General features: G+C 36.1%; 1 protein-coding gene across 3 annotated transcripts in view; it reads left to right on the top strand.

Annotated features, from left to right (window-relative positions):
• Nucleotides 1–959: 959 nt before the first annotated feature.
• The window catches only part of LOC117426955 (polypeptide N-acetylgalactosaminyltransferase 13), a 47,224-nt gene continuing 35,608 nt past the window's right edge, over nt 960–12,575 (top strand). For all 3 annotated transcript variants that reach the window (XM_034045224.3, XM_034045223.3, XM_059033797.1), the window contains exons 1-2: nt 960–1,439; nt 5,943–6,223. In XM_034045224.3, coding sequence (XP_033901115.1) covers nt 6,082–6,223 — 142 coding nt within the window. In that variant the 5' untranslated portion in view covers nt 960–1,439; nt 5,943–6,081. The remainder of the gene's footprint in view (nt 1,440–5,942; nt 6,224–12,575) is intronic.

Here is a 12,575-nt window from a genome sequence, read left to right as displayed (position 1 = left end):
AAAAAAAAAAAAAAAAAAAACCAAAAAAAACAATACCATTTTGTTTTATTATGAATAAATTCCAGCATTCTACAGTTCTATTCCAAGGTTTCCATCCTACCTGTAATAAATTAATATTATTTAGATGACCTTCTATCACTGCCTCTACTTTAAAGCTCAGCTGGCTACGCTAAAAGATAAGTAAGTATTGTAGCAGGGTGAATGGTGTATTATCATCAGGGGTGGGGGTTCTTAACTCTGAGGCTTATGGTCCATAATTGCAGAATCTTATACCTAACAGTTTCAGACTTCAAGACTTTTAAAGTGAACACTCTATTACAGCACGGGGCTACAGCACTAGAATCCATGGAGCAGTTGGGATATATTTTTAATAAGGTTCATATTCAATTGAAATGATTTCAGAAAACGCCACAATCCTTTTTTGCAGTAAACTCATTTGTAAACTAACAGTATTCATTTTGTTTAACCATGTCTTTATTAACATTGTTAAGGTGTATGCTAATAACAGTTAGGAAAAAAAAAAAAAAGAAAAAAAAAGACATGTATTTACAGTAAAATTACACAATTAATTTTTTGGTGTCTTAATAGGATGTAGTTGCTGTACACATGCGCTGGATATTTTTAGACCAGTTTGTGTATTCAGATCCCAAGCAGTTGCGTTCTTAACAATACGGGGTATTAAAATTTGTGTGAGCTGCATTTAATAGCATGCAGCAAGATTTTGCTTCTGCACTTGTACTGGGGTACCCTACGCCTGATATTTCAATTCAGTGATTTGTAAAGCATTAGTGATTTTATAAAGCAAAATTTAAAAAATAAATAAATAAAATGTCCCATGTGCAAGTAAACATATTGTTACCTTATAAACTTCAATTACCAGAGTGCTTTGCAATTCAACAAAAGCAGGTAGTTAATGATTGACATTTACTGCAGCCAATTATACCATAGTGAAGGCAGTCTTTTCTTTTAGCCTTGCATTTTCAGGGTTGTCTGTGCCAGAGCGTAGCTTTGCTTTTTTCCGTTATCTTTTGGCTTTGGTCAAGCGAAGTCTATAGAAGTCGTCCAGATTACAGTATACTTATTTCCCCTGTGCATTGAATTCTTAAAGAAATAATGTGCGTGTTTTGATAATCGTGCTGTCAGTGGTAGATACGAAGGGATGGCGGAAAAGACGCAGAGTTTAAGGCTGTGTCTTGCAAGAACTGTCAAGCTTTCTTAGAGGAACGTCATTTTTGTTTCCGAAAGAGACCATGACGGTCTCTCCGCTTTTAACATCTAAATACAAACACAAAATCCTTTAATCTGTTTTTTTAATTGATTTTGCATTTAATACTTTTTTTTTTGTATTGCACCTTGGTTTTGCTGGTGAATAATGTGTAAAGATATGCAACACGTTGTTTGTTGCCAAGACTGTGTACTGCACCATTTAATCTTTTCCAGTAAGTATTACATACTCTATATTACTGTATAAAGTAAGGCTATAATATATACAACTCAATTATCTTTGCCATTAAAAGCAGGCACACTGTGCCTTTAAACAGGTTACCCCAGTATTTCTGTGAGTGCAACTGTGTGGCATCTGAGGAAGGTAAGATGTTTGATTTTAGATCTTGATGTTTGAGTGTCATGTTACATATTAAGATGACAAAGTTAACGTGGCTATTGGTTTAGTAGACTTATGGAGTGCAATGCATATGAGCATGACAAAGGAAAATATTAAGTTACAGCAAATAACTTATGATTTTAGCGAATCCAAAAAGGTAATTTTCACTGGTTTGCTGCATTTGCACTCCGGTTGAGTGTCTTTGAATACAATATGCTTTCACTCATTTTTAATTACATTTTATCATTGATGTTTTCATAAACGATGATTGGTCTGGCATTAAAAAAAAAAAAAAGTATCATTATCGTCACATAAAATGTAGCAGTATAATGTATTCGTGTGTCGCCTACTCTCGATTGTAGATTCTCTCTGCTGGCCAGACAGGTTTCATTTGATTTGTAGACTACGAACTGCTGTGCTTAGAGAGACAGATTATGGACCCATTTTCAAATTAATTGATGAAATATAAAAAGCCATTGTTTGGAGTAAAGTATTTATTTTCGGTGTCAGAATCTCGTACAGTAAGTGTTCTGTCAAGGGGGACTTCATGTAGCAGAACGTATACACCAGGACCAGGAGCTATGTACCGTATATAATATCATATGTTAGTTACTTAATGTGAACATGTATTCATATTTTATAGTTGTCCCAATGCAGATACTTTATTGTTTCATTATAATCTATATGCCCATCCCTAATCCATATATTGTTAAAAATAATTTGATGACCTACTTTTTCATGTTATTAAGACCTGGTTCCAATATATGAGAGGTGTGTAGTCTGGAAACCCTGTTATTCTTGACTAATTAAACCAATAATTGGTGCAATTAAGTAACTGAGAGCTTGGTTGAAAGAAAACCAGGAGACCCTGTAGCTCTCTAGGACCAGGGTTGGAGACCCCTGGTCAATGGCATGGGTGTCCAATCACAGTGCTGGAGGGCTATTCCAGTCTGGGTTTAACAGGTAAATTAAATGAACTACTTTAGGGTTTGGATGGGGGTTTAATTGGTTCAATTTAAACCAGGGTTGGAACTAAGACCAGGACTGGAAGTACCAACTTTGGCCACCCTGGTCTATGGTTATCCTCTGAAAAAAGTCAGCATGGTTGCAGATAGAAACCAGCGTAAAGTATTGTAGCAATTGGGTGGACAAAAGTTAAAATTGCAGAAGTTTGGGTATATGTAATAAATAGGAAACATTTTAAAACTTTTTTTTTTTTCCTCCAGATTTTCAGTTTTGATACCATTCATTTAGGAGAAATTCTGAAGTAGATCAATGAGTTACTGACAAAACAAATTGACAAACCTGTTTAGGATGAGTTATAGTGGGGATTGACACCTCTAGCACAATTACCCTGTCCACAGTAAGGGGTGAAAATACACCCCAGTGTGTTTAAATTGAACATATTGTATAACTCTTTGAAGATTGCAGGATAGCGTTACATATATATGATTAACTGTTAATTGTCCTTGTCCGACTCGGGGAAACATGAGTAATCCTTATTTAAAGTGTGCATGGTATATTCTTTCTGCCTCCCGAGGGTTGCAAAAAATATACGTTTTTCACAAACCACAATATTTGTCACATTGACATAATGACATACTGGTATTTATTTAGTGGTTTTAATTCCCAGGATTAATCACAAGACAGAAATAGGGTCAGATGCACCTGTTGCATACGATGACCAAAGTAGCATTGAACAAAATTACATTCTAATTCTGCCCAATTCTTTTGTAAGCTTTTACTGCCATACAACCATTTATCTGAAATCCTGATTGCACTGCTTAACAGACAAGAAACTTCACCTCTCCAGCTAATAAAGCTGTCTTTTTAAGGGTAGGCTGTTTGTTTGCAATGCCTGCAGCTAGGTTTATAGCACTAAAACCTTTTTGCAAATCTGTTGCAGAGCATGAACCAGATGGAATGAAAAGGCAGAGGAATTTGATTTGAGAATTAGAATGGAATTTACAGCTGCAGTCTTAAAGGTTGTTCATTATTGTCTCTAATCATTTACTGTCTTACAGTAATGTTTTACATTATTTCAGTGTGTTCCGTCGGTGATTACTTACTTACTTACTGTTCTCGATATCTGACAATCATGTATTATTTAGGTACAGTAGTATGACAAGACAAGCTATTGCAACCTGTGACAGAGCATAGGCTCTGCACATGGGGGTGCACGTGTGTGTGTGTGAGTTTGGAGGCTTACATGGTGATGGCATTGTGTGATTGTGTAAATGTAGGAGTGATTTGGTTGTTTGTTTAATTGTTTGATTGTGTAAGTGACTGGGAGAAAAGTGTGGCCAGGTGGTGATTCAATAATTAATTGTCAGTCATGGTATAAAAGGAGACTGAGTGGTTGGTTGGAGAGTGTGTAGGAGGAGAGTGAAAGCCAGTGTGGTACATTTATTTGGAACCAGTTATAGTTTATATTTTATGGCCCTCAAGCCAGTCTTTTGTTTGTAGGTTTTTGAAAAAAAGTCTGACTTTCTTTTGTTCCTGAAAACCAAACTCTGTACGTGTTTTTGTGTACGGAGCCCCTGAAAACTGCACTAGGCAGGCACAACAAGCCCTTTTGGAACTGACAACATCACAAACCCTACTAACACGACTTAAATAATGCATGATCAACCAGCGTTGAAAACATGTGATTGTCATTCACTTAATTTGTGTTTTTAACATGTGTTGATTGTGCTCTATTTAGGTAGCGTGAAAAGAGTTTTTGTTTGGTTTTGTGAGCTTGGCATAAAAAAAATATAATAAATAAATCTTAGAAAAAATGTAGCTCAACTGTAAGAACATAAGTAGCAATTTAAGAATGGTTGTCTCCTCAGGATAGTAATCAAATTAATAAAAAGAAGGACTCCAGTGCTCAAGATAAATACCAGTAGTACTCTCATAAAGTACAAGTATATATATTTAATACAACAGTGAAACAAAGTATGTTGTCTTACATTCTCATGGTGGATTACGGACATGAATGCAGAAATATACAAGAAGCCATCATTAGTTAAATAGCAAACCACAGAAATGCTTTTAAAGTGTGGCAAATAGATACCATTCCAACAAAGAATATTGTTGAGGAGATTGATTTGCATTAACCAGTACAAACTAACAACTAATGTTTTGAATACAAATAGTCATCTTCCAAGTGGATAAGTGTTAAGGTGTTATTGTCCTTGTGTATTTGCTTTCTGGAGCTTGGAGGGCACCATTCATAGCAATCCAGGGCCTTCCAGCTATCTGTTTTGTAGCAGGGGGTTCTTATGGAATCACAGGGCAACTTTAAGCAACCTGATCCTTCTGAGAACAGCTTCTTTGATTCGCATTAGCACTTTAAAATGTGATAAGGGGTAACCTAGATCAAGCGTGACATCTTCTCTGATAGGTGTATACCTCTGGAGGGGTCTTGTGGCTGTATGCTATCCAGGCAGTGCACTGCAAGGGGAAGATAAGGAAGCAAGGTTGTCAGAGCTCCTTATGAAAAACCCAGAGGGTGTCAATGCTATAATATTGGAGACAACACACATTGTATTGTACCTGGTGGTTATAGTTTAAAGGGCTCAGTTTTTACAGTAGGGGGCAACTATGTGTGTGCCAGGTTTCCCAGGTTTTAAAAGCGTATGCATTCTATTGCTGTTACGCAGTGAAAATGTGGTTGTCATTTAATTTGTGTATAATATAAGAAATAAGGAATGTACACCCAACAGCACATAACAAGGCTGTAATTCCATCAAGCATTTCTTATAATATATAAACCACAAGAATGTTTGCTTAATTTGATTAATATTTCAGATCTTTTTGTAATAATAATTATAATAATAATAATAATAGCAATAATTTATAACATATATTTAAAAACATTTAAAACTTATTTTCTGATGCTGTTCATGGAGTTACTGTAGCACTGTAGCTGGTTTCTTCTCAATTTAGAAATTTCAAGTAATCAAGGCATTTTTTTAAATGAACAGATTCTTGAAAGAACAATTCCAGATTATATTTTAAAAGTATCATTATTATTATTATTTAGATCACGGTGTGCTATAAGGCTGCATCATAGCACAACTGACCAGAAATGTTAAAATATGATTTCTCTATAGTGTGCAACTGGCAGTGTCATTTCTTATTACTGTAGGGTATGTACCAAGTGTCTTCTTGTTTTACAACTAAAACACTTATTCTGCAATGCATGGTACATCTTATAATTAAGAAGGATTGTACTGTAGAAGGTCACATTCTCTAGTGATTTTTGTGGTTGCTGATTATAGTGGAGAGGGGGTTGATTTATTAGTTGAATTATATTAGTTCTTTGTTTCTATAATTGTTTTTTCATTTTCAGACTGATGAAGCTTGTCCAACATCCATGCTCTGTGGCTCCTGTGTTGCCTTCTGTCATCACGGTACGGTTTCTCCATCCCAGAAAAGGAGGTTGCTGATGTGGATTGATTCCATAGCAAGCGTATACATCAACTAAAGACATGAGAAGATTTGTCTACTGCAAAGTGGTCCTGGCCACATCTTTGGTTTGGGTGCTTGTAGATGTTTTTTTACTCCTGTACTTCAGTGAGTGTAACAAGTGTGACGACAAGAACGACAGATCACTGCTGCCTGCTTTGAGAGGTAAGTATTTCCCACTTCAATTTCAGGCCCTTATTCAGTTTCTTGGCCCACAGCTGTGCACTTTACAGCTCATTGATGTGATGAAACATATAAGGAGTGCACAGTCCACGAAACAGGCATACCATCCCTTTAAGCTATTTCATTTTGTATTCTAGGACAAACGCTTCCTTTTATGTTGCTTAAGGGGTTTCAATGTATAATGGATTCTAAAATGATGCATATTGTAGTTCACTTCTGGATAGTTGAGTACAGCAAGTGGCTGTTGTAAAGTGCAATTGCTTCAAATATAACATTGCACATCACCTTTCTCACAAAGCCATATATTTTGCAAGTGTCTGATGTTTAAATGGATGAACACCTTACTTTGGATTGCTTTTCCCTAGTTTGTGTTCACTGATGAGGTTATGAGATACTACTTAAATAAATAAAAACACCCCTGCATGTTTAACAAATATCTTAAATGTGATTACTCAAAGTCTGCAAATCCTGCAAATGATGACACTTTTGTTGTTGTTTTTGCAAGTACTGTAAAATCTTAGTTGCTGACTTTATCATTTAAGGCCTGTTTTTTCTTTCTGTCTTCTTAGCATTACTTGTCTTCTTTACTGAGTCCAGTGCCATGTGGCAGTTAAGCTGATTTGCAAGGTTATGAAAGGATAGAAGTCTCGAGTGAAAAAATGAGAGATGTTGTTTTGCAAATGCTATTCTTGGTACTTGTGCATTATTTTGTTATGTGAATGTCCTGTCATTTCAGTTGAACTAAGGGCTATGATGTATGTCTGGTTACTGCTGTAGTACTATATTCAGAATCTAAATGTGTTTGTAAGCTTTTGCGAATTAGATTATGTCAAGTGAGGTCTAAGTACTAATTCTAGCCAGAAAAGCATGGGATTAGGCATTTGGCAGTCTGTCATTTATTCATTAAGTCTTTCATTCTGTGACCTGAAGGATACAGGAATTAAAAGCAATGTGTATATATATATATACAGTACTGTGCAAAAGTTTTAGGCAGGTGTGAAAAAATGCTGTAAAGTAAGAATGCTTTCAAAAATAGACATGTTAATAGTTTATATTTATCAATTAACAAAATGCAAAGTGAGTGAACAGAAGAAAAATCTACATCAAATCAATATTTGGTGTGACCACCCTTTGCCTTCAAAACAGCATCAATTCTTCTAGGTACACTTGCACACAGTTTTTGAAGAAACTCGGCAGGTAGGCTGGCCCAAACATCTTGGAGAACTAACCACAGTTCTTCTGTGGATTTAGGCAGCCTCAGTTGCTTCTCTCTCTTCATGTAATCCCAGACAAACTCGATGATGTTGAGATCAGGGCTCTGTGGGGGCCATACCATCACTTCCAGGACTCCTTGTTCTTCTTTACGCTGAAGATAGTTCTTAATGACTTTCGCTGTATGTTTGGGGTCGTTGTCATGCTGCAGAATAAATTTGGGGCCAATCAGATGCCTCCCTGATGGTATTGCATGATGGATAAGTATCTGCCTGTACTTCTCAGCATTGAGGAGACCATTAATTCTGACCAAATCCCCAACTCCATTTGCAGAAATGCAGCCCCAAACTTGCAAGGAACCTCCACCATGCTTCACTGTTGCCTGCAGACACTCATTCGTGTACCGCTCTCCAGCCCTTCGGCGAACAAACTGCCTTCTGCTACAGCCAAATATTTCAAATTTGGACTCATCAGTCCAGAGCACCTGCTGCCATTTTTCTGCACCCCAGTTCCTGTGTTTTAACCATAACAATAACCATAACAAGTAGTATCGTGCTGGTGCAAAGCCAGCATGTGTAGCAATTGTTATCTCTATTCAATCATTTTACCTTCTAACTCGTTCTCCACTCTCGAACACCATTCCGAATAATGAGCTTGGAGTGAGTCTTTTATATCTGTGGCTGGAGCCTTAATTATTCAAAGTGAATTAGCTGCAAGTGGGACTGGGGTTTCCATTTCAACTATAGGTCGAGTATCGCATGGTGAAGGTTTCAATAGTCGCAGGCAAAGGAAAAAGCCTTTCTTAGGAAAACGTCACAAGGACAATCACTTAAAGTTTTCAAAATGGCATTTGAATGATGGATATGAGTTTCTGGTCAAAGATTTTGTGGAGTGATGAAGCAAAAATCGAGCTATTTGGTCATGCTGATAGCCGTTACATTAGGAGAAAGTCTGGTGAGGCATACAAAGAAAAGAACACCATACCTTATGTAAAGCATGGAGTTGGTAATATCCTTCTATGGGGCTGTTTTTCCTCTAATAGCACAGGAAATTTAGTTCCAATACGTTGGTAAAATGTATTCCATAGCATACCAAAAGATGTTGGCCAATCATCTGAAACTCTCCGCTACAAACCTTGGTTTGAAGCGCAACTGGACGTTCCAACACGACAACGATCCAAAGCACACATCAAAATCTACTTCAGAATGGATAAAGAAGAATAATCAAGGTTCTGGAATGGCCTAGTCAAAGTCCTGATCTAAATCCGATTGAGAATCTTTGGTATGAGTTGAAGCAGGCTGTGCACGACAGAAGTCCTTGGAATTTGAATGAACTAACTGGTAAATCTACACGTTTAGCGGTTAATATATAGATTTACTGATTTTACACAAAAGTCTTATGGCTCTGACTCTTTGGAAATCTCCCAGCTTTGGTGCGTGATGCTCCCACCGTTTCTCGCTTTAAATCAACTCTAAAGAACCTCTTATTCTCGCTTGCTTTCCATGCCCTTTAAGCCTGATATCTGCCGTTAGCTGCTGTGCTGTTTGCTACTATTTCATGTATTATGCTGCTACATCATATATTCTGCATTTTCACTGTATTTAATGTATTATGCATTGTTTGTTTACTGTGTATCATGTATTATGCATTTCTCTGTATTTAAAGTATTATGGATTTTCTTGTTGTTACTGCATCTTGTAAAGCGCTTTGTGATGGTGGTCCACTATGAAAGGCACTATATAAAATAAAGATTGATTGATTGAAAGATTGATTAGACATGTTGCATTTTCTACTCTGATGCATTATGAGCATCAACAATTTACTCAAAGCCTCCACTAGTGTTTTCTACTATTATAACAACCTTGACTTGCATAAAGAAGAAAAAACTAAAATAGCTCGCATCACTTTATTTTCAAGGTGTGGTATCCAAAGCATAATCAAAAAGTACAGAGAAACATCATCTGTAATTGACAAACCCAGGACTGGAAGACCCAAAAAGCTGTCCAACAAGGATGAGCAATACTTGAAGATAATATCCTTAAGGAATAGAAAGAAGACAAGCGTTGAATCGGCAACAGAACTGGCAGAAGGCACAGGTGTCGTTGTCCATCCATCAACAGTCCAAAGCACCTTTGACCATTGTTCCATAGTCCAATTTCTATGTTCTTGTGCATATTTTAGCCTTTTAATCTTGCTTCCCTTTCTTAACGGAGGTATTCTTACTGCAACACATCCTTTAAGTCCTGATTTCAAGAGTGACCTTTGTACTGTTAATTTGATGGACAACGACACCTGTGCCTTCTGCCAGTTTGATTATCAAACTTTCTCCCAGTTTGATAATTATTTGTGAATTCAGATTAACACGTATATGGCATATGTGATGTGTTTCATATATTACAGTTCTTTACAACTGTCCACCTTCATTAACCACTATGGTATATACATTCATATTTTAACAATGACAACATTAGAAATAAACATGGATCGCCCGATTACAGTATGCAACAAATAATTGAGAGTTGGGGAGCTACTTTGATTTTGAAAGGAAATATGAAGCAGCTGTAATGAGAATAACAACCACATTTTTTTTAGAGCTGTTTGGGCTATTGTTTAACTTTCAAAAATGATTTGTGAACTGAAACTGAAAAATTGTGTCTTCAGTTCCATTTAAAATGCAGCATATGTAATTCAGACTGTACGTGATATAGAAATAGATTTCATGCTCTTTCGTTCTCAACAGCCAGAGCTGGCAGATTCTGACATGCTAAAATGAGGAGTAATTTGCATAAGAAAAGTGGCAATAGATTATGAACGAAACCGATTCCAGCAGCATTCTTCTTGTCCTTGGATTCTTTCTAAAAACAGCTGTTCAGCATTCACTTGTCATACAGACACATGTGTATTCATAAAAGTAACATGTAGTTTAGCAATGGCATTGCTTTATGTTCGATGATACAGCCATTTTAGTTGAGCTGCATTTCTGTGAGAAAATTAAAATATACTTGCTGTGAAAGAATTGTGGAAAAGAGGATATAGTCTGAGACATGGGGAAGTGTTGTATTATTCAATATTTTGTGAAAAGCATACCTGGTGATGACTTATTAAATAATTTTTTTTGCAGCTATGAAAAAAAAAGTAGAGCTTGAAGGAGGAAAGGAATGACTAAGCAAATCTGAAGAAAAATAAACATATTTGGACCATTTCTTGTACTGTGTTTTTATAAATGAAACTGAACAGCTGCAGCCTGGCACACAGAAAATAAATGTGAACCACCAACTCGGACTGTCCACAGGAAGGGCATGCAGTGTCCGAGTCGGTGAAGTGAGTTCTCTGTACAGCACCCTCCATCCCAGGTCCCCAGCTCCTCTAGAGACTAAGAGGGAATGCTACTACTACTACTAATAATAATGTACACCCAACTGTGCGTAATAAGGCAGTAATTCTGTCGAGGGTTTCTGGTGACATGAGAGTGCTAGCTCAATTGATTTATGAATGTCACCAGAAACCCAGACATAGAATTACAGGCTTATATGTGCTGTTTTGGTGTATATTATTTGTTATAATACATGGTGACATAACAGACAGCAATTGTAGAACTACAGTAGCAGTGTTTATTTTTAACAATTGAAGAAATTTTGAGAATAAAATTGGAAAACAGAATTTTAAAACATGTAAAAAAAGCTAATTTATTAACAATTCATTTTAAACTTCAGAATTTTTTTAAATGTACATTTAAAAAAAAAAAGGGGCAGGAGGATTACATGTATTATTACTAAGAGTCAAAGTAGAAAATTTGTTTGGCATTTTGGAGGGTGGAGTTGAATGATTTCTTCATCACTTAAAAGCCTCCCTCTGCTTTTTGAGGGCCATCAGTCTACAATGCCGAGCATGTCACAGAGGGCATGTGGCTCAGGTAATAACAGTTTATTACATTTTAATTTAAATAATAAGAAAATAGGAAAACTCTTAATGTGGGTTTACGGATTTTGCTCTCTCTTTATGAAGATGGAATGCAATGTCAGTGGTTTATAGCTTGTTTTTCTAAGGGAGAATGATATTGTACTGTCTTGTTTAGAACAAGGATTGTCAGGTTTAATGGATGCTATGGGGAACTAGGGAGATGGGAGATCAAAGTGGGCACAAGTTGAAAGGTATAGCAGAAGCATACTGGCGTCCCACTAAAAGTGAAATAGCTGCCTTACCATTACAGTGCAATTTTTTTTTTTTATGTTCAGAATACTTAATAACAAAATAACAAGGCATGGCAGGTTTAGAGTTCTGGAAAGGGAAAAGCATGTCAGGAAAATGAAAATGTTAATACTGTGTAGCTAGTGAACTTGACAGTAGCGGTTTTGCAGAATAAACCAGGCGAGTTTGAACTGGTACCTATTATATTGCATGGTTTTGCAATGCATAAATATGTGCTCAAAAATTAAAACTGAATTGGTGGAATCCACATGTCTTACTTACTCTTTTTGAATCAATACAATGAATATGTATTTTACCCCACTGTTCATTCTTTTCATTATTAATAGTACTAAGCATGGATTAGTGTTCCAGCTTTTAGGTAAGAGAATTATATTAGTACAGAAATGGTGGTAAATATGTTTCTAAATGATATATAATCTTTTGTAGCTAAAAGCATAGGTAGGCTATTCTTACAGGCTGTGCTTCTGCAATTAGTCCCAAGAGGCTAATTTTATGACGTCAATGCTTGAGAGAAATATCAAAGCTTTTTACTGTTGTAGACATTAAAGATAACTGCTCATCCCTGCTGTAAAATTCTTCATAAAGCATATACAATGCTATGTGAGGATACTAAATTGTGGAATAATAATAATAATAATAATAATAATAATAATAATAATAATAATAATAATAATAATTGTTTAAAGTAGACTAGTTAATTGCACCAAACAATCCAAATTACTGTATAATTTACATGTAATTTAGCAAATAAAAGCTATTATACTGCTCAAAACGCAGACAGAGACAGCATGCAGCATGGGCAGGTGCCTTTATTTTACAGCAAGACGTTACAATATCTACACGTTAAAGTAGAAAAATATCCCAGGAGTAAATATGTTGTGTAGGCCTTACATTACCCCAGTGAATTAACTAC

The sequence above is a fragment of the Acipenser ruthenus genome, chromosome 11, assembly GCF_902713425.1.
Source record: "Acipenser ruthenus chromosome 11, fAciRut3.2 maternal haplotype, whole genome shotgun sequence".
In the NCBI taxonomy this organism is placed as follows: Eukaryota; Metazoa; Chordata; class Actinopteri; order Acipenseriformes; family Acipenseridae; genus Acipenser; species Acipenser ruthenus.
The sequence above is the reverse complement of the archived record's forward strand: the minus strand, read 5'-3'. Positions and strand labels throughout refer to the sequence as shown.